Genomic DNA, 25,145 nt, shown 5'->3' on the forward strand with positions numbered 1-25,145 from the left:
AAATACTGCCCATCACTGCCTGGGCCACCCTATTATGGACCAGTTACAGTGTCAAGCCCGAAGTTGGCATATGTGTAGCCATTTCAGTTAGGCTTAGTATATATTCTTTTTCTTACTTTCTCTGTGGCAGTCATGGGCAGAAGGGTTTCAGGCTTGCCACATTCCTAAGGGGGGAGGAGTGGAGATAGAGAGAAATTGTTTAGGCTAGGTGATTCTTCTTCCCGTGGGAAATGAGCTGTCTGTGTTTGGGCCCCTTGAGGTGGAGATTTATGACATCAAGCAACGTTGAATTACTTCTATTGGAGAATGTGGGTTTGTTTGGGGGTTATTTCTAACTTCTAATATTGTGGGGTAATTCCGGGTTGTGTCAGATCCGGAATTAACACGGACTTTGCCAATTTGATGCTTTCCTAAATGAAAGAAATTGTCTTGGAAGATGGACTTTGTTCTTTTTTTAAAAAAATGGATTTCATCACTTGGCGGGATCTGAAGACTACCTTGTGTGAAGTGCATTGCAAAGGATGCTATTTTGGTCACGCGTGTGATAATGTCATTACAAGACAAGTCATCATTTACACATCCCAGTGGCACCCTCTCTGAATTACCAAGCTCAGGAAACTCCAATTAATTAGTAAGTTAGTAATTTAGGGAATTAATCCCACAAGATTTTGCTGTGTAATAAACTGGCCAACTCCCCATCCCATTCTCTCCAAGCCCTCTGCTAATCACCATTATCTTCCCCCTCCCCCGTTCTCGTCCCAAAAGTGCTCTTTTCAAAAAGGCAGCTGGACTTCCTTTTCCCTTGAAGACATTTCGCTTCTCCTCCAGGAAGCTTCTTATATTCCTTGCAGTCGTCTGGTCGTTAGCGCTCTTTCTGGGAATCGTGGAGGCCACTCGGAGGTTTATTATCTGTGCCCTCAGGGGTAGCGAAAGCAAAAGATCTTCAAGGAAACTCAAAGCCCAATTGCCTTTGGAAAAATCACCTTTGGGACAACCACTGTGACCTGGGTGGGTGACTGAGAATCTCCATCGACACTCTGTTCATGCTTGGGATCCTGAAGCGGTTTCGTCCATTTAATAACAACAAATGTCATGAAATTCACTTGCTTGCTTTACTTGGACTTGCCGGAGTAGAGTAAGAATGTTCTAGGATGACAATATCGTTCTGGGAGGACAAGACGTCGGCATCGCCCTCACCAACCTCCGGACGAGTACTTGGCTCAGGAGCGGGGGGATTCCGTCGGGCGCAACGCAGCCTCTCTTCTGAGCTTTTCTTTTGAACCCTCTGCAAAGGAAAGTGGGGGCGGGGGAGGGGAAAGGCATTTTGTTAGGCAAAGAGAAGAAATGCTGCTAAGTCCTCAGCTTATGACCTTTTTAATGCTGCTAGTCTTCAACTTACGACTTGCTAAATACTTCCAGCCCTCGACACGATGACCTGCTTAATAACCAGAATGGCCCTATTTCTGTTGTGGTTAGCTGGCAGCAGGTGTGGACGGCTGAGGAGAGCGAGGACTCCGATGAGGGACCAGGACCATTAGGGAGTGGACTGCTGCCTTCAGAGATTGTGGGGGCTGGCAGCAGCGATGAGGAGGTTCCCGAGGAGCCTGTGCCAAGTGCGCGTGCACGAAGGATTGCTTGGAGGAAAGAACAGTTACAGCAGCACAGGCAACTCGGGAGTAAGGCTGCAAGGTAATGTCCCCTCCCTCAAGAGGATAAAAGCCAGGTGTGAAGAAGCGTTCTTTGCAGAAGACAAAGACGTCCTGAAACTCAGCCTCATGGACATTATAGTTGGTGTTTGAAAACCCTTGTAAACTATTCCTTATCTGTGGATTTTGGGCAGCCTTGAAAAATAATTTGACAAGGCTCTTTCTTGCCGGAGCTAATTAGTTGGAAGCAGCCTTTTATCTGTGAAGAAACAGGATTCGTACACGAAACCTTAAAAGGTGGGAGCTGCTGCCTTTGTCTGGTGTTTGCTCTCTTGAAAACCAGGTTGGGTCAGAACAATTTCCAAGTTCAATTGCGGAATTAAGATTATGCCGGTTGTTAAGCAGTTCATCCTGTGAGCAACCTGATTTCATGCCTCTTTTTGCAGTGGTTGTTAAGTGAAGAGTTATGGTCATTAAGTGAACCCATTGCCGATACAATGGGTACTTTTTTTTGCCTAAGGATTACTTACAATGGTTTGTTTAGTGACTATAACACAGCCCGGAAAAAAAGGGACTGCCGACCGTTTTTCAAACTTATGACCATCCCAGTATCCCCCACGGTCACGGGATCAAAGTTAGGGACAGCTTGACAACTGACTCATTTTTATGACGGTTGCAGTGTCCCACAATCTCATAATCCCCTTTTACGAATTTCTGATAAGCAAAGCCAATGGGGAAGCCAGATTCGCTTAACAACTGTGTTACTCACTTAATAACTACAGTGAGTCACTTGGCAATTGTGACAAGAAAGGTCATAAAATGGGAGCGGGGGAAAGAATCACTTAACAACTGTCTTGCTTGGCAATGGAAATTTGGGGTTTAGTTACGGTCCCAAGCCATGAACCACCTGTATTAACTTTGATGTTTGAAGTTATTTTACAATGTTTGAAGTTATTTTACAATGTTTGAAGTTATTTTACAATGTTTGAAGTTATTTTACAATGTTCAATTCGCGTCTTTTCTTACAAAATTCTTATTTTCACAGGACTTGGGGGTGACCTCTCCATCATCTCTCAACATAGCAAAATTCCGATAGACTTCAGTTATTCTGATTTTCTAAATTAGTTTTAGTTTAGTTTAGTTTAGTTTACTTTATTGTCCTTGCACCTCGTACAACAAAATCAAACACCATCTTCAGTGCACATCATGACCATGAAATTAACACAAACACATCATCCTTCACCCTCCACACATTGAACCGAAAAACCCCAACACCACACCAACACTGCATGATTCAGCAGAATTCAGAAGAGCTACTGCCTTGGGATAGAAGCTGTTTTTCAGCCTATTTGTCCTTGTTTTTATTATTCTGTACCGTCTGCCAGATGGTAATAGTTTTAAAAAAGGGTTCCCCAGGATGAGATGGATCTTTGAGAATGTTTTGAACTTTCTTAAAGCAGCGGGAGCTATAAAGCTCTTCCAAAGAGGGGAGAGGGCAACCCATGATCCTCTTGGCAATGACATTAACCCTCTGGAGTGCTTTCTTATCTGCCACCGTGCAATTGGCAAACCATACAGAGGTGCAGTAAGTTAAAATGCTCTCTATGGTGCAGCGGTAAAAGGTCACCAGCAGTTTTTCATTCAGTTGTTGTTTTCTGAGAAGTCTTAGTTAGTATAATCTCTGCTGGGCCCTTTTGACCAGGGCTGCAATGTGGGCACCCCAGGTCAGGTCCTCTTTTAAGGTAACACCCAGAAACGTAAAACTGGCCCCTTGCTCTACTCCAGGGGTCACCAACCTTTTGGATCTCAGGGACCACCAAATTCATACTTTTAAATCCCGAGGACCACTAATATGAATTTTTTTAAAAAGCTAATATATTTAATATAACTTTTTACGTTAATTATATATAAGCCTGAAGATGATGAATGAGACTTCATCGAAACATTGCCTAGATACTGCCAATCTTACGTGGGAGAAAACCCGAATAACCAAAGATAGATAGAAAGATAGATAGATAGATAGATAGATAGATAGATAGATGATGGATGTTTTCTTAAGTTTTCGCGGGTACTTACATGTATGGTATTCAGCTTTGTTCGGGTATTTTCCCACGTCATTGTAGTTGTGCTTTTAAAGTGGTAACAACGTTTCGGCAGAATCTCATCTGCCATCATCAGGCTTCTGTATGAACACTATACAGACAAACACAATACAGAAGCCTGATGATGGCAGATGAGATTCTGCCGAAACGTTGCTACAACTTTAAAAGCACAACTACAATGACGTGGGAAAATACCCGAACAAAGCTGAATACCATACATACATACATACATATATACATGCATACATACATACACACACACACAAACACATACACAAACACACACATACATCATACACAAACACACACACTTACTTATTTAATTATAACAAAAATGTAAATGCTTAATGATAACAAAATAAAATGTTCTGGGCTGGAAGCCTCCCCCACCTGGCGCCTTCCAAAAAGACAGAAGAGCAGGCTGTGTGTGTGTGTGTGTGTCTGAGCTGAGGGGCCTCGGGGCAACCGCTGCTGGGAGAAGCAGAGGCAGAAAGGGGCTTTTCTCTCCTTGGGGGGGGCAGCGCCCCTTGGCTGCCACTCCAGGGGCTTCTCAGCAGGCCTGCAAAAGGACTGCCGCTCTTGGTGATTAATTGGGGGAGGGGAGGGGGAGAAAGGGGGAGCTCCTTTCAGATCCTGAGGGGAGGATTGAGAGGCTCAGATCTGCAGCCCAGGAAAAGCTGGCGGGGGGGGAACAGGACTCTTCCAGCCTCACCTGGAGACAAGCAAGGAAAGGCGTCCCTGGGGGCACTTCGCTCGCTTTAGCACTCCGCTGCCAAACCCAGTGATTATTTGGGAGAAAGTATCTCTCGCCTTACCAGGGGAGGAAAGGAGGCAAAACAAAGCTCGCTCTTTCAACGAAACCTACAAAACGCCAATCTACCTGTGTTCCAGGAGTTCTTCAAAAATCCTCAAACGCTCCTACTTGCAGTTCTCGCGCCTCCCGGCTCAGGTCCCTGAGAAGCACGCTCCCACACACAAGGCGGTGGCGGCAACAGCAGTCCCCGCCCCCAGGGCCTGCCGTCAGCTCTCCCCATTCGTTTTCTAGCCTTGAATTGCTCCCGGCTCTCTCTCTCTTTCCTCCCCCCACCACACCCACGTGCAAGCAGGCAAGGGAGACGGAGCCTTGCACAGCTGTCCCCTTTTCCAGCCCTTGCTGCCTCTCCCAACATCGAAGCCTCGGAAACGCAGGCAGAGCCGCCACAGCGGTAGCACCCTGAGTTGCTTGCTTCTCCACTACTGCCTCCTCCTCCTCCTCCTCCTCCAGCACCACTTCCTTCTCTAGGTAGGGCATTTCTTAACTAACCGAGCATGCTAAGGCAACTCAGGACGCTGAAACAAGATGGCGGCGCCCAAGCAAACATTCTTTGCGGCCCGGTACAAAACGATCCACGGTTCGGGGCCCGGTGGTTGGGGACCACTGCTCTACTCGGTCTCCATTGATAAGCAAGGGCTGGATATCTGATTTGTTCCTTCTATAATCCACTATAAGCTCCTTGGTCTTGAGGACCAAGTTATCGTCTCCACACCACGAAAGCAACCAGTCCATCTCATCTCGATAGGCAGACTCATCCCCCCACGCCCCGGAGATGAGTCCCACCACTGTTGTATCATCTGCAAATTTAGCAATAGTATTACTAGCGTGAGTGGGAATGCAGTCATTCACGTAAAGAGTACAGAGCAAGGGGTTCCACACGCAACCCTGTGGTGTACCGGTGTTAAGAATAAGGGCTGAAGAGGTACGATTACCTAATCTGACCCTCTGTCAATGGCCAGACAGAAAATCCATAATCCAAAGGCAGACTGAATAAGAAAAATGGTTATATATTTGAGTCCAATTATGTATCAGGACCAGAAATGAAGATGTTTAAATGTTAAAAGAAGGCCCTGATTTTTCTAAGATTTTCCGGGGGGGCGGGGGGGGACGGGCAGAAGCAAAAAAAAACAGTACCTTGGCAGTGTTTAATCTTTTTGAACGGCCTGAGGCATTAAAGATAGTTGGGACAGCTCCCGGCTTTAAATTCCTTCTCCCAGAAGCCAACCTTCCCCAAAAATCCGTCTTCCTGAAATGTTCCGAACACACGACGTCGTCGTAAGAGGGAGCAAAATTCGGGCGACCAATGTTCTTGATCCACTTTTTTAACTGCCTCTGCTTCATAAGAGGAAACCTATAGCAACGATTGAAAAAGTTGTGTTAAAAAAACAAAAAACAATCCCAAACTCAACACAGGGATATTCACAGGATTATTTACCAAAGAATGTAATGGTCATGCCCCTGTTGGAATCTAATTCCGAGGGAGAGGTGGAACAGCTGACAGGGAGTGGGAGTGTGGCTCCGGTGGCTGTGGAGGAAACTGGGGAAGGGCACAGGCCGGATGGGCATTCAGGGGAAGGCTCAGGCCCACCCCTTCTTCATCCTAGGGCACTCAGGGAGGAACGGAGAAGGAAGCAACGTTAAATTGCATGGTTTACAGGGGAGGAAAGGGCCCTGATCCCCTTCATTGGCTGCAGCTACATGGCAAAGTTGCTGGAAGCAAAGCGTGAAATTATTCTGGTTTGTCAAGTCTTATCTGAGTTTGGGAGTCTTCCCAGTGTATGTGTTTTGTTATCTTTTGATGTCTTTAATCCCTTATCCTGCCCTGTCTCGTTAATTGCTGCAGTGTGGTTTGTGTTGGTTTTTGATTTATATGGACTTTGAGTTTGGACGGAATTTCTTCCCTTTGAAAACTGTTTTTGGGAGAGTTTTTTCTCCAGCCGATGATAACCGGACATCAGGGGCCAAGTTGGGCCAATTAAAGGGATTTTACCTATTTTTGTGACTTTGTTGCTTTTGGGCCACACCCCGGGTTATCACATTAATTCTCTGCTTGAGCAAGGGCTTTATATTACTTTATTGTCATTGCACCTCATACAATGATATTAAATACCCTCTTCAGTGGACATTATGACTATGAAAATAAACACACACGCACTTCCTTCACATTCTGTACATTGAATTGAAAACCCCTGATATTGCATTAATACTGCACTATGCAGTAGAATTCAATACAGTTGGATGAAAATGAAAGAGAGGAGGCCAAGGGTAAATCGGGCTTCCCAATTTCTTTGCAGGAGGGGCAAAATGGAAGTTTCCAGACCACCTCAGAAGATCCACCATATCTTAACCACTTTTCACTCTTCTGAGCAAAAACGGTAGTGAAGCGGAGCTAAATAGTTTAAAGCAGGGGTGTTAAATTGGATTTCTTTGAGGGCCGGATCAGCATTGTAGTTCTCCTCCGTGGGCCGGCCAGGTTGTGGGGGAGAAGGGCCGGCCACCTCTTGCAGCACTCTGTCGGCCAAAACGGGGTGCGTGTGGCCTCCCCCATAACCTCATTTGGCCAGCAAAGTGCTGCAGGAGGCCATCTAGGCTGAAAACGAGCCATGGGGGGGGGGGGGGAGGGTACAAGTTTCTGCCGTGAAAAAATCTAATTGGAGAGCATGATTGATGACTCTTGGCTATGGACCTGTTTCGTTGGATGATACACCCAGAGGGGTGGGGGAAAGCAGGATCAAGGGTGACAATGAATACCTATCTCAGAGGCAGCTATCTGTCAGGATTCCGACAGTCACTCCAATTAAGTCATGAGCCTCGAGCCAAACTCCCATAACTAAAAAAATATTTGTTAGAAGTTAACATGCCGGCATTATCTGACTCTGAGATACGTAATTCACTGTCATCCTTGATCCTGCTTTCCCCCACACCCCTCTGGGTGTATCATCCAACAAAATAAATCCATAGCCAAGAGCCATCAATCATGCTCTCCAATTAGATTTTTTCACAGCAGAAGCTTCAGTCATCTAATCAGTCTTTGAAGAAAATATGAATGGAATGTACTTTCGATTCCACACTGCCATCTTCTCTTTGAACACCCCCCTTTCTTTCTGTTGACAACTACAAAATGTTTTATGAGTTGACACACCCCACACCCCATTTTGGCTGCCAGAGGCACTGTGGGCCAGTCCTTTGCTATTTCCAGGCCGGCCCTGCGGACCAGATTTTAAGGACCCCACAGGCCGATCCGGCCCATGGGTCTTGAGTTTGACACCCCTGGTTCAGAGGGTTTCATTAAAATTGAAAGGGAAGAAGGGACATTTAACAAATTAACGGTAAGGAAAAAGTTGCTTGTTGAAATGGGTGGCTATAGAGATCCAATCAGTCAACCAATCAACCAATCACCTCCCCATTACAGGTGGCCCCTGACCTACAACAGTTCGTTTAGCGATCGCTCGAAATTACGACGGCGCTCAAAAAAAAGTGACTTATGACCATTTTTCACACTTAGGACAGACTGCACCATCCCCGTGGGCACGTGATTTACATTTGGATGCAGATGCTTGACAACCGATTCACATTTATGACGGTTGCAGTGTCCTGGAGTCGAGACAGCCTGGATGTGATACGACCATATTCTTTCATTTACCTAGTGTTGCCACATGGATGCTATAATGAATATTCGTCAAATAACTAACATCAGCTTCCTGACAAGGAGTGGTGTAATAATAATGATTCACGGCTGGGTGTCAAGGGGGTGATGTTGTAATAATGATAAGAAATAAATGAGGGTACATGGGCTCGTCGAGCAGGGGAAAGGTGCAGTTACTATGTTTCTTTAATTTAAGGATGACGGAGGTTAGGCAGTGAAGCCAGACGGAAGGTGGTTATAGTAATTATATTGTTATCCAAAGTATAACGAGTATAAATACAGCCCTGGGTTTCGTTGTAACCCAGAGCTGACTTTAAACGTAATTTGATTGCTGTTACCTGTTGTTGTGGTGTGGAAGACGAATAAAAAACCTCACGAAAGGTACGATCTCGGATGGACAGCTGACACAAAGTCAGTGCGGAAGCCAGATTCCCTCAACAACTGTGTGACTAACTTAGCAACTGAAGGGATTCCCTTCACAAACACGGCATAGAAAGTCATAAAATGTGGCCAAAACTCAGTTCAAACACAGCCTTCTGTCCGGATTCCCGGCAGTTACTCCAATTCAACCGGGAGCCTTGAGCCACACTCCCAATGGTCCCGTGAACTATGGCACCAATTTCTTGCTAGGGGGTCTTAACTTCAGATATTTGGTGGACAGGTAGACCTTCTCCCCCAACTGGTCGTTGTGGGGCTCGGTCTTTGTCTGCCTGTCTCTTATAGGTTTTTGCCGCTTTTGCCAGTTGCTTTTTTTGACGTTCTCCCGAGTTGCTTTCAGTGTTGACCTCCAATTGGTCAGGCTGACCTTGGATACTCAGGCATTGGGACAAAATCCATGTCATTACCTTGAAGAGGGTTAATCCCGTGCTATTGTGAACAGCGTTACTGTACATGACCTCTGCGAAAGGCCGGAGGTCCGCCCAATTGGCCTGCTGACAATTTACGTAGCACCTCAGATACCGCTCTACCATGGCGTTCAATCTCTCCGCCCGTCCCCCGCCCCGTTGGTGCTTGGATGAAAGACCGAGGTAAGATTGCTAAGCGTTGTTTTACGAGCTGACCCCTTCTCTATTCTCGCTTACCCATTTGAAGCCTCGGGGTTTATCCTTGCTTCACTTACCAAAATCAAGGTGGCGTATTTTATCTAAATCCAGATTGGGGTTATGCTGGCCTCCAGACACAGAGACGGGAGGCTGGAGTGGCCACAAACGGGGGCCCTTTCCTGCTGCAACTTTACTGCTCCCCGTTTACGTCAAATCCCCCCTCGCTGCCAGCTTAGGCAGACGTGGAATAAAATGGTGACGCTAATGGGGGTGAAGGGAGATTCAAGCTCGCTCGCTTACCTGTGGAAGGTGACATGGGATCCATGCCACCGGCGGTTTTTGCAGTTGGCCACCGAGCAGGAACTTGCCATGTTTGTCCTAAAATCCCTCGTGGGATCGAGCGACTTTCTGTTGCTCTCCTGTGTTAAATCCAGCGGCTGGATGCTTTGAAATTACAGGTGAAAAAACTGGAAATCTCCCCAAAAAACAGCACTTCCTGGTAGCATGTTGAGTTTCTCAACAAAGCTCACCCACATCAAACTTGAGGATCAGCCCAGCAGCACAAAAGTGCATTTAAGGCTACCAGTTGATGCCTCTCTAGGACTTTGACCGTTCATCTCTTTGTGTTTTAGATGTCTCCAACTGAACCAACAAGAGGAAGAAGAATATTTCCTGACAATACCTAGAAGAGATAAACAACAAAAGTCAACAAAATAATTAACTAGGCTTCCCGCCCACTCCCATTTTCCTGATGGATAATCGTAGGTGAAGGATTTCTAGTTTCTATTTTGCTTATTTGCAGGCAGGTGGAGGATTACAGAATTTTAGAATTCGAAGAGACCTCGGAGTCCATCCCTTGCTCAATCCAACATTGGAAGTTGAAGAAATGTAAGATTATCCAAAGGAAGCTGAAGAACAACATTGCGATGACCCAGAGTGTAACACAAACGTAACGAAATCCAAAAAGTAAATGTCCTTTAATGCTTCCAACTTGGCCTCCCTGTTCAAAAATTCTCAGTTGGAGATAAAACTTACTCAAAAATAGTTTTTTAAAGAAAGCAAAACAGTCCAAACTTAATGAGCAGATAGAGGTGAAATAAAAAACCCAAAACAAACTACAATGAAGGAAATTCCACAATGGACCAGGATAAGTAATCGCCAACTTCAAGGAGATAACAAAACACAGTCTGTTGGAAGGACGCCAACCAAGATAACCAAGATAAGCCCAAAATAAGACATGCTTTACTTCTGGCAACGCTGTGTTGTAATCATCACTCTTATATATTATTCTCCACAGCTGCAACCAATGAGGGGGATCATGGCCACTTCCTCTCTCATAAGCCAAGTTGTTTCCTTCTCCGTTCCTCCCTGCATGTCCTAGGATGAAGAGGGGATGGGCCTGGTTCTTCCTCTGACTGCCCAGCCGGCCTCTGCCCTTCCCCAGCCTCTTCCACAACCTCCAGAGCCACACCTCCACTCCCTGTCAGTTGTTCCTCCTCTCCTTCAGAGTCCGACTCTACCAATGGAATGACACAAAGGAGTTTCAGTTTCAGAGCAGAAACCAGCTTGAGTATAGAACAGTTGAGCTAAGCCACGCCCAGGCTCCTTGCTGTCTCCTTCTTACTCACACAGCAAATACTGCTTCAGTTTCCAAACAGCCCTCAACTCTCTCACACACTGACGGGACGCTACCCACATGAACACCAATAGATGCTGGTAGGCAGAGGCAGAATTTTTCCCTTGTTCCTTATTTTCCTACTCCCCAAACTAAGCCTGATCACATAGTTTTGTAGCGAAGCATGGGTATTGAACTAGTGGTTTAATAAGCCACTGGTGGTAAGGACTAACTGGTATCTTCTCAAGCCTCAATCCATACCATAACATTGATCCATCTTGCAAAATTGTTGTGTCCCTGACAAGTTCACTTTCTGAAACGTTTTCTGAATAACCATAAATCCTATACAGTGATAGCAAACTCATGAAATTGTTGCTTATGTGATCAGAAAAAAAAATCAATCAGAGAAGCAAGAATTGGTCAGCTTTAGAGAAACTCAGGAATCTGGAAAAAAAGAAAAGAAAACCCAAAGAAGTCTAGAAGAAGAAAAAGAAAAGACACAAAATTGAATATAATAAACACATCCCCTGGCCTGGAAGCGCAGCAATGTACTTTATATTCACTGATTATTTAAGGATTTCCTGGATTCACACCACACTTTTATTTTCAATCAGGGTGAACAAAAACACAGCTTCTGCATTCTTAAAAACATACAACAGGCACAGAAATAAAGTACAAAATGACTTAACAGGGTAACCCGAGGCACATAAGCTATTCGAACAATGGCTGTATTCTCCAAATAAACCAAAATGCGACTGTTTTAAGCCAAGCCTGGCTTGCTGGACAAGAAAAAATTTTGTTTTGAAAAAAAGCAATATATATCGTATATATCCCTTCTTCACCACCCGTGCCAGCCTCATAAAATTTCATGGTTTGTCTTGGTCCATGAAATTTTATAGTTAGATACAAAAGTTGGGTTAAAGAAAAAATAACCTGTTTTCCTTGTGTGTGTGTGTGTGTGTGTGATTTGTGAGAGAAGTCCATTTTCTCAGGCAGAAAGTTGCGTCAAACTGCCTCTTCCAGGGCCATCAGCTGAAGGCACAGTGAAATCTGAATTTTAATTTAGCCGAGCAAACTTTGCCAAACGAGTCAGAATTGATGAAGTTCACAAGCAAAAATAGACACTCCAAAGAAGTCTCCCGAAGCAATAAAAAACATCCAATGCAGCCATAGATGTAAAAATTCTAGGATACTCAAGTTTCAGATTAGACTTGGAAGTGGCTGTATCACACACAAACACCTCTTGTGTAACCATGTCAAAGATGTGCGTCATAGTAAACCTTCCCCTGCTCCGATGGGGAACCGAAGAGTCACAGTGGACAAATTATCAGTTATTTTTTAAAATAGAGGGATCCCCCCCCACCAATTGTTCACTTAATAGAAATTCACAATCTTCTTATCTGTGAAAGGGATGCTAACTTTTTTTTTTGTCAGTGTCAGCCAGCCATCACCGGACAAAAAAAGGACAGGAAAACTTCGCCTAACTGTTGCAATTAATTTTCCTCCTCGCGCCCAATTCTCTCTCTCTCCCCACACAAACATACAATCTGGGGGTCCCTTCCTGAGCATCACAATTGTCGAATTGATGCTCCACGGCAGCTTGACTTTCCAAGCAATAACCCACAAAACCCATCCACCAACAGACAAAGCTCAGAGAACTGGGGAAAAACAAAGAGGTCGCTGCACAGAAATTCTCTTTCAGTTTCAGGAAACCTCAGCCAGATTACCGACGCCCCGACAAGCAAGTCACATTCTGGCATTCGCGCCGCGATCTTTCTCAACACTTTTTCAACTTTCCCAACCATCTTTCTCCTTCGCGATAGGCAAGCGGGCAGGCGAAACTCCCTCGGGTTTTCTTGGCCTCCTCTCTGTATTAAGCCAGGGACCAAAACACAGGGGTGGCTGTAGAAAATATACTCCAGTCCTTTTTGCTCATCCGCGACAGTTTGCATTAAGAGTGCTGTTGAGGCAATTCCCCGTTAGGAGAATGAGCGCATACGGGGAGACGTATTTGAGAGAAGTGTTTGAATAATACACACACAGTACACAGATACACTGTACAGTAAATGTAGGTTTTTACTTCCAGAAAGGTTTACCAAAGTCCAAAATAAGCAATCCAAAAGTCATTCACAAGTTAAATCAGTCAGTTTTCAATCCAGGGATAATCCAAATATCAAAGTCCAGTGTCAAAAAACAGTTCAGTAACAGACTTACATTAAATCCAGTAATATCAGTCAATTAGAAGAAATAGAGGAACGGCAATACTTTCCAACAGAAGGAAACAGAGATACACTCACACTCTCTTCTGAGACTCAGACTAAGACAAACTAGGTTTCTGGCTCCATCTTATGGCCGCTTGAGAAACCACACCTAATTACAGTTTTGCATTTTCTTAAAGTTACAGTTTTAAAATGTTTATCCTGGTTTATATATTTCTAAGCCGAATAGCTGTTAGGTGACTCATATTCCTAACAATGCCATACATGTGGAGATCACCCAGCCAAACAGATCCGGTAAGACAACCCTTAAGACTGACTTTGAACGTACACTCATTGGCATACATTAAAATGAAACCGCTCTCAAAGGGTGACTACCTCCAGCATACACTACATAAACATGACTAAATAAATACATAAATACAAAATGATGGATATACCCAGATATGATACAACACAGAGAAACAACACAATCTAGTTTGGTTGTAGACATGTACGTGGGAAGAAAAAAAAAACTCATTTAAAAACGGATTGAAACGTTGGGCGATCTTGTGCCTTTTTAAGTTTCCAGCTGGTTTATCCCAGCAGCCACAACAACAAAAAAGGCCAAGATGGACTAATTTAGCTAATGAGGGGGTCCTTGAAGCTGAGGTTGCAGATGTTTCAGGATCTTAACTAGGTAACATCATCAAGCGCTAGCATTTTTCTTGCAGATGTTTCATGACCTTAACTAGCTAACATTAAGGGCTAGCATTTTTCTTGCAGATGTTTCATGACCGTAACCAGCTAACATTAAGGGCTAGCATTTTTCTTGCAGACGTTTCACGACCCTAACTAAGTAACATCATCAGTGCACTAGTAAGGAGTGCTGAGTGCTGTCAGTTTATATTCTGGGGACTTACCTGTCTGTGGGTGGGTGACATAAACGTGCCCCAATCAAGGAACTGCCAAAGAAGCCGTCGGCAAACAGCCCCAACCAAAGAATCTCTAAGACCACCCAAACTCACCCAGATTAAGCAAGTCACCAGAAGATAAACAGACAAGCGGGGTTTGCTTGTCTGTTTATATTCTGGTGACTTGCTTAATCTACCAGCTCCGTACCAGCACTGATGATGTTAGTTAGTGCAGGTCATAAGACATTCTCAAGCTCAGACAAGCGCCAAGGACACCACCACCCGTCTCATATCAACCCCAAGCTGCAAATATTCTCATCTATTGGCAATTTAGCCAAAGCTTCATACGGGTTCGATTGGGATGAAGCCCCACCGCGCCCATCAGTTCAAACCTTGGATCTGCGAACATTCAGAGCAGCTCTACAAAACGGGGTGGGGTGGTGGTGGAAGGAAAGTAACACACGCGCACCAGTGTGCTGCGATACAGGGTTGTTGTTTTTGGGGGCACGCTGGATCGGCCCTAAGCCTTTTTCATTCCACCCACGTGCTTATTATGGGATTTAAACCACCTTTCCCCCCCTCACATCCCATCCCTAGTTAGGGCCAATGTCTCCTTCTCTCTCTTTCTGTCTCTTTCTCCCCGTCTCTCTTTCATCTCTTTCTATCTCTCTTCTTTGTCTCCCTCTCTCTGTCTCTCTCCCCCTCTCATCTCTTTCTCCCTCTCTCTATTTCTCTGTCTCTCCCCCTCTCATCTCTCTCCCTTTCTCCCTGTCTCTCTCTGTGTCTCTCTCTCCCTCGCATCTCTCTCTGTCTCCCTCTCTCCCTCTATCTCTGTGTCTGTCTCCCTCTCTCTGTCTTTCTCCCCTTTCTCTCATTTCTCTCTCCCACTCTCATCTCTCTGTCTCCCTTTCTCCCTCTGTCTCTCTGTCTGTCTCCCTCTCTCTCTTTCTCCCCTCTCATTTCCCTCTCCCCTCTCATCTGTCTCCCTTTCTCCCTCTGTCTGTCTCCCTCTCATTTCTCTCCCTTTCTCCCTGTCTCTGTGTCTCTCTCCCCCTCGCATCTCTCTCTGTCTCCCTCTCTATCTCTCTCTGTGTCTGTCTCCCTCTCTGTCTTTCTCCCCTCTCATTTCCCTCTCCCCTCTCATCTGTCTCCCTTTCTCCCTCTGTCTCTCTCTGTCTGTCTCCCTCTCATTTCTCTCCCTTTCTCCCTGTCTCTGTGTCTCTCTCCCTCTTCTCTCTGTCTCTCTCTCTCCTCTTCTCTCTCTCTCTCTCTCCCTTCTCTCTCATGTGTCTGTCTCCCACTCTCATCTCTCTCTCCCTTTCTCCCTGTTCTCTCTCTCTCCTCTCTCTCTCTTTCTCTCCTCTCAGTCTCCCTTTCTCCCTCTGTCTCTCTCTGTCTGTCTCCCTCTCATTTCTCTCTCTCCCCTCTCATCTCTCTGTCTCCCTTTCTCTCTCTCTCTGCTCTCTTTCTCCCTCTCTCTCATTTTCTCTCTCCCCTCTCATCTCTCTGTCTCCCTTTCTCCCTCTCTCTGTCTCTTTCTCCCTCTCTCTCATTTTTCTCTCTCCCCTCTCTCTCTGTGTCTTTCTCCCTCTCTCTCATTTCTCTCTCTCCCCCTCTCATCTCTCTGTATCCCTTCCTCCCTCTGTCTCTCTCTCCGTGTCTGTCTCCCTCTCTTTCTCCCCTCTCATCTCTCTGTCTCTCTCCCCCTCTCATCTCTCTTTCTCTCCCTTTCTCCCTCTGTCTCTCTCTCTCTCTCCCTCAGTCTGTCTGTCTGTCTGCCTGTCTCTTTTCCCCCCCACCCTCCGTGGCTGAGAGTTCGCCTTTCTGCGGCCGCGGGAGGAGGAAAAACAAATTAATAATAATAATAATAATAATAATAATAATAATAATAATAATAATAATAATAATAATAATAATAATAATAATAATAATAATAATAAATAGATAAATAGATAAATAAATAAATAAATAAATAAGGAGGAGAGAAAAAAACAAAAACAAACCAAAATGGCTCCCCGCGCAATTGCAAAGCGTTCCCCGCGTCGGACAATGGGTGATCTCCGTTCTAGCCTTTTGCATAAGTCTACGGTTGAGAGAAAAGAGAGAGAGAGGAAAAAAAAGACGCGTGTTTCCTCCTCGCCCGCCGCAGATGCGCGTTTTCACAGCCAGCCCCGGGCTCCGTGTGCCTGGGGATCGCCGCGCGCCTCCTCCGCCGCTTTCCGACCCGCGGGCCCGGCTTTTTTTTTTTCCCCCAAGCAAACTCACCGCTTCTCCTTTTTTTCGCCCCGCCGCCTCTCCTTCTTCCCTTTCTTTTGCAAACGGGGCGACACGCAAGAGGCCTCGTTCACACGATCGCGGCTTGCAATTAAAAATATATATTAAACAAAAAACAAAAAATACAACCCACGAACAAGATCCTTCCGCTCTGAAAAGGATACGGTCCCCGGGCCGGATTTTTGGTTTATACCCGGGATTCCTCTCTTCTCTCCGTCTAACAGCCCCCCTCCCCCCGCGAAGACAGTAACATGGTTTGCTCCGCTTGGAGGACGGGAGGGGCGAAGATGGTGACGTGGCTTGTTCCACGTCGAGGAAAGGGGGGGTGACTTTTTTTTAAAAAAAAAAATTGGCTGGCTCTGCGTGTAGCCCAGACACGCTGCGGGGAGATTTTAAACAAGCTCTATCGGCCGTGTAAAAAGTGACATTGTAACGTTTCGAGGGCTTGGGATAAAGGCGGCGAGAAACACACAGACACAAACACACACGCACCCCCGGGGAGGTCTGAAATGGTACCGCCCGCTCTACCCCACCGCTTTCGTTGCGCCTTTCGATCCGCCTCCGAATCAAAAGATCGACGAATTGAGCGCGCGCTGAATCCCGGGCTTCTCCTGACCCGGAAGTCGCCCTCTTTTTTTCTTTTTTTTTTTGCAATTTAATCTGGATTGCATAAACTCATGACGCTTCATTTTCCCAACTACCCGAGACGGCGTGGCTGCAAAACAGCTCTTACTTCGGATTAAAGGGTGGAAAGGGAACGCATTTGCAATCAATTCGTTTTCACTTAAAATAGTGCTGCGGTCGGCGCTGGTTTTGTGTGTGTGTGTTTTAAAGCGTCAGTCGAGCATTAAAACGGCGATCCGGTGCTAAATAAATAAGCCCAGGGAGTTGAGAATGCGAAAGCAATGCAGACAAATGAAACTCAAGAGTAGGAGGTGGGGGTTGGACTCCGATCCCATCAGCCCCAGCCAAGGTGGGTAGCAGTCAGGATCGATGGGAGAAGGGCCCATATTCCGAGATCCTGCTCGAAATAACGCCTGGCCAGTGAGACAGCTGGTTCTTACCTGAAGATAGAAATCAAGTCATAGGAGAGCCGGAAGTGAAGGTCCATATTGCACCGCTAACCTTTTTATCTCTTTGGCGGGAGGGGGGGCGGACAACTATGGCTGGCTGAGGAATTCTGGGAGTTGAAGTCCATAGGTGGTGAAGGGGCCATCGTTGCCTACCCCTATTCCAAGGGTCTTCAAACTTGGCAACTTTAAGACTTGTGGACTTCAACTCCCAGAAATCCTCCTCCAGTCATGTTAGCTCAGGAATTCTGGGAGTTGAAGTCCACAAGTCTTACACTTGCCAAGTTTGAGGACCCTTGGAATAGGGGTAGGCAATGATGGCCCACTTCACCACCTATGGACTTCAACTCCCAGAATTCCTGAGCTAACATGACTGGAGGAGGAATTCTGGGAGTTGAAGTCCACAAGTCTTAAAGCTGTCAAGTTTGAAGACCCCTGTCCTATTTTATGGAAAGCATTTGTGAGCATTGATAGTGGCTTCAATGCAAATAGGCAGAAAGTGGACGTTCACACATCGGGTCAAACAGGCAAAACCCATGCAAACTAGTTGAGACCAACTGAAGTTTTGGTAACCCCGTGGCCACGTCTGCACTGTTTTTCCTGGCCGCATTATGGCTTCTCACCTGGTACACAGCTTTCAACATCTCAATGTTCCTCAACCTTGGTAACTTAAGTTATGCAGACTACAATCCCCAGAATTCCTCAGCTAGTTTTCGGGAGTTGGGAATTCTGGGAGTTGAAGTCCACACGGCTTGAACATTTTTTGAATGGTCCAAGTAACCTGACTCTGCTTAAGCTTCTCAAGATCAGTCAAGAAGCATGTTTTATTTAAAAATTACAGAAATGGTATTGCCATTGTCTTTCTCCTGGATGTTTTCATATTTCGTTACGTGGGATGTAACAACAGCTGGAAGAGATCTTGGAGGTCTTGTTTAGAGAAAAAAAAACAGATCTTGGCTTAATTCTTCTTCTCTTCCTCCTCCTCCTCTTCCTCCTTTTTTAATTTAAAAGACACATCACCACAAAATCTCCAGAACTGTAAAGCCTTGGCACGTATGTTCTTCTTCACTTCTAGGTGCTCACTAAGAAAGGATTTTTCAAAATGACCATAAGAGCATTAGTATTTTGTATATTATTATTATTATTAACATGCTCTGATGCTAAGGAGTTCTACTCCCACTCCCCACCTCAAAAGAAAATCTGTTTCAAACGCAAAACCAGGTTCAGAGCAGCAATCAGCTTTAGTACAGAACAGTTGAGCTAAGCCACGCCCAGGTTCCTTGTTGTCTCCTTCTTTCTCACACAGCAAATACTCTTTTCAGTTTCCATGCTTCAGTTTCCAAACAGCCCTCAATTCTCTCACAGACTGACAGGACGCTAGCCAGATGAATACTGATGGATGCTGGTAGGCAGAATTTTTCCCCCTTATTTTCCTCCCCAAAACCTAAGCCCGATCACATAGTTTCGTAGCGAAGCATGGGTATAGAGCTAGTAATGAATAAAGGTACCTCTTACACACGAATGATCCCTACTACATGCTTAATTCAATGGCAACTAAACACAGTGGAGGTACTTCAAATCAATGATGGGTTCTATTGTCTCGGTTAATAAAAAATAGGCCGAAATGCTGAAATATGGGCTAGTGTTACGTTTCCATTTCATTCCAGATTTTGTTTTTTTGTTTTTAAATGCTAGGGTTTACTTAAACTAGTCTGGTGCAGATGGTGTACAAGCCAATATACTGCTGTTTTCATAGCCAAAGATATGATACCTACAACCCACACCAAGTAGGCTTAGACAAGACTCTGTTAGAAGAAATATCCTTCTGGGTATCAGTTCCAAGTGGGGAAGAAAGACCCTGGAAACATGGTGACTGTTTGGAAAGATGGTTTAATGGTGGACAGGACCACATGGCTTGGAGCTCCAGAGAAGGAAGAGCTAAGGTGCTGAAAATACCTGGTTTTATACCCTCTGTTGAGATTTGAATTTGAGCTTGTATTCTGATTGGTTGCCATGGGTCCATGCAGGGGCAACTCTGTAGGCTGTCCTAAGTCTCAGGCTTGGTTGAGCCTTGCTGGATGATGATGTAATGAAAGGGTTTGGGGCAATTCCTATAGCACCTTCGTACTAGAAAGAGGGGAAAAAAGACTACCGTTGCCAACTATTTTCTTCAAAAATAAATGTAGGGGCATGAAACCTCTCAGTTCGAGCCTGCTTTGGTTTACTTGAGAGAAAGCCCTTCTGTTTTTTAATAATTGGGTTCATTTCCAGGCAATGGGGTTAAAAAAACCCTGCATCTTCAGAAATCCAGGCAGGGTGAAAATTTTTCCATTTCTTTTTAGACTTTTCCCAACTCGGCACCCTCCAAGCATGGGAGATCACCTCTCCTCTCCAGCGACTGGAGGCTGGGAATGAAAGAGAACGGCTTCCCATGGATTTCCAAGGCGCCCAGCCTGTTCTTTATTTAGGTCAAAACAAGTCTTAAATGAAAAAGATCAGCAGGGACATTTCTATTTCTAGAAATGTCTATTTATTTCCTATTTTTCTTCAACTTTCTCCAGTTGCAACAAGAGACCCTTTATACCTGGCTTCAGTCTTCACTTGTGGACTCTGCGAATTTTCGTCCATCTCTTTCATTGGTTTGATCTCATTGTTATATGAACTGACAAACTTTTACCAGTTGGCATGAAGTCATTATTCTATACACAATCATCTTGGTTTATGGAGATTCTCAGACATCCAGGTCATGGTTGTCTCAAAGGGGCTTTTCCAAGAGGCAACTGGACAGTGGTGGGATTTAAATTTTTTTACTACTGGTTCTGTGAGCGTGGCTTGGTGGACATGGCATGGCTTGGTAGGTGTGGCAGGGGAAGGATACTGTAAAATCCCCATTATCTCCCCACCCAACTAACCTGCTTTCCAGCTCCGTTCTCCTCTGCAGAGCAACAAAAGAAGATCCAGTCAATCAGCTGGGACTTGGGAGGCAGAGAATAGATGGGGGCGAGGCCAGTCAGAGATGGTATTCCGAACTACTCAAAATTTCTCCTACTGTTCTCCAGAAGTGGTCAGAAACTGCTGAATACTACCTCTGCAACTAGACTCTGTGGGCCTCTTTCTTGGAAAAAGCACCTTTGAGACAATCATCTCGGTTGGAGTGGTTGCAATCTCAGGTTTAATTGTGTATCTTATATACACGCACATGTTTTTAAAACAGTAGTAGGTTTAAAAAAAAATCCTCCATTTTTTTTTGATATTTCCAATGTTGCATTTCTCTCCCCACCCCCACCCCACAATCCACCAGCCTCAATTATTATTATTATTATTGGTTAATCTTTAGTGGGATTCATAGCCTTTGGGGCTGGATGGTAGCTCAACAGGACCTAGGAACTGTTCAGGTAGCGTCAGAGGATATAAGCTGTTCCAAGTAGGGTGGGTTTTTGTAGAATCAGGGTATTCAAGTCTCATAAATTCAGAATTTCCAAATAGCAAGGTAGCCCTTTAGGTATTGCTCCAAGGGCTCCAATTACAATTGGGATAACACACGATTTCTTTTTCCAAAGCCGCTCAACTTCAATTTGTAAGTCCCGATACTTTGTGATTTTTTTCTTGCTGCGTGTCTTCAATTCGTGTATCACCAGATATTGCAATGTCAATGAACCAACCCTTTATCTTATAGCTATCAGTATATCAGGTGTGTTGTGGGCCAAGTGCCTGTCAGTCTGAATTCTGAAGTCCCACAAGATCTTGACTTTTTTGTTCTCCAGAACCTTCTCAACCTGATGTTCCCAGTAGTTGTTACTATACTCAGATCCAAACTTTTGGCAGTTTCCAGTGAATAATTTTAGCAACTCGGTTATGGGGTACTAGGTAGTCACTTTGTGAAATTTTGCTGCACCCACCAATTAAATGGTAAACTATTTCATCTTTCTCATTACAGAGGCGGCATTTGCTGTTGGTTATTATTATTATTATTATTATTATTATTATTATTATTATTATTATTATTATTAAATCTTTAGTGAGATTCACAGCCTTTGGGGCTGGTTGGTAGCTCAACAGCTCAAGTCCTAACCAAGGACCTTGGAACTGTTCAGGTAGCATTAGAGGATATAAGCTGTTCCAAGTATTATTATTATTATTGTTGTTGTTGTTGTGACCAACCGTCCTCCTTTAGGGAAGACAGTCCTTCTTTTGTAAGTTCTGTCCTCTCTTGAAAAGTGTCCTCCTTTTTGATATTTGAAGACTAATCTGTAAATCTCCGTATTTGATCAATGCTGATCCGATCCATTGTGTGTGATGTGACGTATTTGTATTTGACATGACGATTTGTCAAGGCTCTGTACAGTGCGGCAAGATGCGATTATGAGATACACACGCTCCACACAGGAGAATTGTTTTGAGAGAGTGTACTGCACGCAAACATGGCAGCTGGCTTTGTTTTTTTTTCTTCAATTTATTTGTTTCCTTCTCATTGTAAAAATGTTGGTCACATTATTATTGTTGTTGTTGTTTGTTGTTGTTGTTGAAAGGTGTTAAAATGCCTCTCTTTCGAGGATTTGATTTTCCTGCTGGGAGAGCTCCGGTGCAAGGATATGGACAACTGCTTGAAAGCTGGATCTTTTTACTTTTCAGGAAGGCGGAGAACAGCGAGAAGTCTGCGTTCCTGGGCTAGCTAGCTTCTAATGGGAAGTCCCTGTTTTTTTTATACCCTTTTCTCCCTTTGTAAATTGATTTTGTGTGTTTGTATTTGTGCCTAATGTTTCAAATCCTGTTTGAGTTTGTCTTTATTTCCGCCGGAGGGCGAACTCCGCGAGGTGAAGAAGGCAAACTCCGCTGGGTGGCCAGATTGTATTATTGGTTTTCTGTAATCTCTTTTAGCTTTAAGATAGTTTTTCATATTTGTTCTGTGGCAATCTCCTGTCTGTCCCTTTTGTAATTTATATTTTGTGTCTTTTGTCTGTTTGTTTTGCTTATTTGGTATGTCCTGTGTTTGTAAGGGTTTTCTAAATTACCTTTTGTTTCCTTTTCCTATTTGTCTAGTTTTCTTAATTACTTAGGCTTTTGTCTATAGGGATTCTTTAATACTATTTATTTGATTCCTTTTCCTATGTAAGTTTGTTTTCTGGCTGACCTGATGTTCCCCTCGGGCATTTCCTGTTTTTTGTTTTTTTTGTGACACTACTGCCTTCATGACATTCCCTTTCCACACTATATTATTATTATCATCATCACCACCACCATCGATTATTATTATTGTTATTAATTATTGTTGTCATTATTATTATTAAAAACAAAACGCGTTGCAGCGGGGCTCCTTTTGATCGTTTTTTTCCCCATCCGACGCTTCTGCTTCAGTGGATGTAATTTTTAGCATTTTTTTAAAAAAAAATATCTCCCCCCCCTTTTTTTTTTAAAAAAAAAATATATATATATATCCCAGCTTGATCTTGCATCGGATCCTGCAAAACGCTCAAGCGAGCGAGGGAAGCGGCTCGAGAGGAGAAAAGCAAGGGGAGGAAGGTTTTAGCGAGTGGATGCAAAAAGGGGGAAGATATTCGCCGGCGCACTTTCCGGATTTGCCTGGTTGAGAAGGGGCGTTTGGTTGCTGGTGCGCGGAGCGGGGGTGGGAAACGGGCGGCGGCTTGAAAAAGGTGGCTGCGCCTGGAGGAGAGAGGCTCAGAGAAAGGGAGCAAAAAGGCTGAGGATCCTGGCCTCAAATGCCGCCCCTCTGCCGTTCGGGTGGTTTCCTCGGTGGCCAACTTCGAGAGACGGAGGAGGTGAGCCGAGCGGAGCCCGCAGCCGGTCTCTAAAGCAGCGTTTCTGAACCTTGGCAACTTTTTAAAAGAAGGGTGTGGACTTCAACTCCCAGAATCCCCCAGCCTGCCATGCTGGGTGGGGAATTCTGGGAGTTGAAGTCCAGCCTTTTCAGAAGTTGCCAAGGCTCAGAAATATGCTACAGATCCGGAGTCTTGAAGCTTGGCAATGCGAAGACTTGTGGACTTCAACTCCCAGGATCCTTCAGCATGCCGTGCTGTCTTGGGGAATTCTGGGAGTTGGAGTCCACCCCTCTTAAAAGTTGCCCCGGTTCAGAAACACTGCGCTAAATCCAGGGGTCTTGAAACTTGGCAACTATAAGATTTGTAGACTTCAACTCCCAGAAGTCTTGGTTAGGGAATTCTGGGAGTTGAAGTCTAGCCTTTTTAAAAGTTGCCAAGGTTATATGTCTTGAAACTTGGTAACTATAAGACTTGGTGGACTTCGACTCCCAGAAGTCTTCAGTCTGCCTGGCTCAGGAATTCTGGGAGTTGGAGTCCAGCCTTTTCAGAAATGCTACTCTAGATCAGAGTCTTGAAATTTGGCCACTATAAGACTTGCCGACTGCGCCTCTTCAGAATCCCCCAGGCTGCCATGCTGGATGGGGGAGTCTGGGAGTTGGTCCAGCCTTTGAAAAAGTTGCCAAGGGTCAGAAATATGCTACAGATCAGGAGTCTTGAAGCTTGCCAATAATAGGACTTGTGGACTTCAACTCCCAGGATTCTTCAACATCCCATGCTGGCTGAGGAATTCTGTGAGTTGGGAGTCCAGCCTTTTCAGAAGTTTCTGAGGACTAGGTCAGGGGTCTTGAAACTTGCCCACTGTAATACTTGCGGACTGCAACTCCCAGAATTCCCCAGCCTGCCATGCTGGGTGGGGAATTCTGGGAGTTGGAGTCCAGCCTTTGAAAAAGTTGCCAAAGCTACAGATCAGGAGTCTTGAAGCTTGGCAATGCTAAGACTTGTGGACTTCAGCTCCCAGGATTCTTCAGCATCCCATGCTGGCTGGGGAATTTTTGGAGTTGGAATCCAGCCTTTTAAAAAGTTACAAAATTCAGAAATTCTAGATCAGGAGTCTTGAAGCTTGGCAATGCTAAAACTTGTGGACTTCAGCTCCCAGGATTCTTCAGCATGCCATGCTGTCTGGGGAATTCTGGGAGTTGGAGTCCACCAGTCTTAAAGTTGCCAAGTTTCGCTACTGCTGCCCTAGATTGAAAAAGAAAGAAAAAATAAGTCGGACATATTATGTCTGGCTTTCTGGATAAGGCTTTGATGCTGGAAAGCTGGAAGGAAAGAGAAGGAAAGCCATCTGCCTGCTAAAAGTCAACACCAACTTGAAATGGCCTATCAATGAGTCATTCAGTTTGCACGGAAAGGGCCTCCCTAAAGAGGGAGGCTTGAGGCATCTTTAAAATCGACAGTTTTATTGTTTGCATTTTGTTTTCCTAGTGTTTCCCCCACCCGCCCCCCTGCAGCTGAGGGGGTCTCTGCTTGGATATTGGTTGCAACAGAAATCGACTGAGTACCTCAAGTCTTCAAACTTGGCAAGTTTAAGACTTGTTAGACTTCAACTCCCAGAATTCCTCAGGTAACGTGACTGGAGGAGGAATTCTGGGAGTTGAAGTCCACAAGCCTTAAAGCTTGAAGAGCCCTGGACTAGCTTGTCAGCCAAGCCTGACATCATGGGCTGAGAGTGAGTGATGGCCCATAGGCACCCAGCTGGCTTTCATACCTAAAGCAGGACTAAAACTCCCAGTCTCTTGGTTTCTAGTGCTTTCACCACTAGGCAAAACTGCCTCTCCAGTTTTATTATTCATATTATCAATTATAATTGGTTCTGTCACTGCCAGGCCATCTGCCTTGTTGCTGGTCATCTTCATCTATTTCCTTCTAGCTGTCCCCTGATTGCTTTCTCTTTGCATAAGAGGTTCAATAATGCTAATTAAGAGGTGTAGATTTAAAAGCAAAACACATCTTTTTTTCCCCTCTAAAAGGTTAGCGTATCACTTTAGA

General features: G+C 44.8%; 2 protein-coding genes across 12 annotated transcripts in view; one reads left to right on the plus strand and one right to left on the minus strand.

The window, feature by feature from the left end:
* LOC113450945 (uncharacterized) overlaps nucleotides 1-16,533 on the minus strand; it is a 34,870-nt gene extending 18,337 nt beyond the window's left edge. For 2 of the 8 annotated variants that reach the window (XM_087927726.1, XM_026722276.2), the window contains exons 1-4: nucleotides 16,241-16,533; nucleotides 9,552-9,933; nucleotides 5,697-5,913; nucleotides 1,108-1,285 (exon numbers count right to left, since the gene is read on the minus strand). In XM_087927726.1, coding sequence (XP_087783852.1) covers nucleotides 1,108-1,285; nucleotides 5,697-5,913; nucleotides 9,552-9,622 — 466 coding nt within the window. In that variant the 5' untranslated portion in view covers nucleotides 9,623-9,933; nucleotides 16,241-16,533. The other 6 variants (XM_087927727.1, XM_026722278.2, XM_026722277.2 and 3 more) reach the window with 5 other exon arrangements.
* Nucleotides 16,534-22,882: 6,349 nt separating this feature from the next.
* Nucleotides 22,883-25,145, plus strand: part of LOC113450944 (uncharacterized) — a 46,142-nt gene continuing 43,879 nt past the window's right edge. For 3 of the 4 annotated variants that reach the window (XM_026722275.2, XM_026722273.2, XM_087927723.1), the window contains exon 1: nucleotides 22,889-23,096. The gene's annotated coding sequence lies outside the window, so the exon portion shown is untranslated. Of the gene's footprint in view, nucleotides 23,097-25,145 lie in introns of all 4 variants that reach the window. The other variant, XM_026722272.2, reaches the window with a different exon arrangement.

This window comes from Pseudonaja textilis, chromosome 2 (assembly GCF_049901715.1).
Source record: "Pseudonaja textilis isolate UNSWEBS1 chromosome 2, rPseTex1.2, whole genome shotgun sequence".
NCBI classification, from domain to species: Eukaryota; Metazoa; Chordata; class Lepidosauria; order Squamata; family Elapidae; genus Pseudonaja; species Pseudonaja textilis.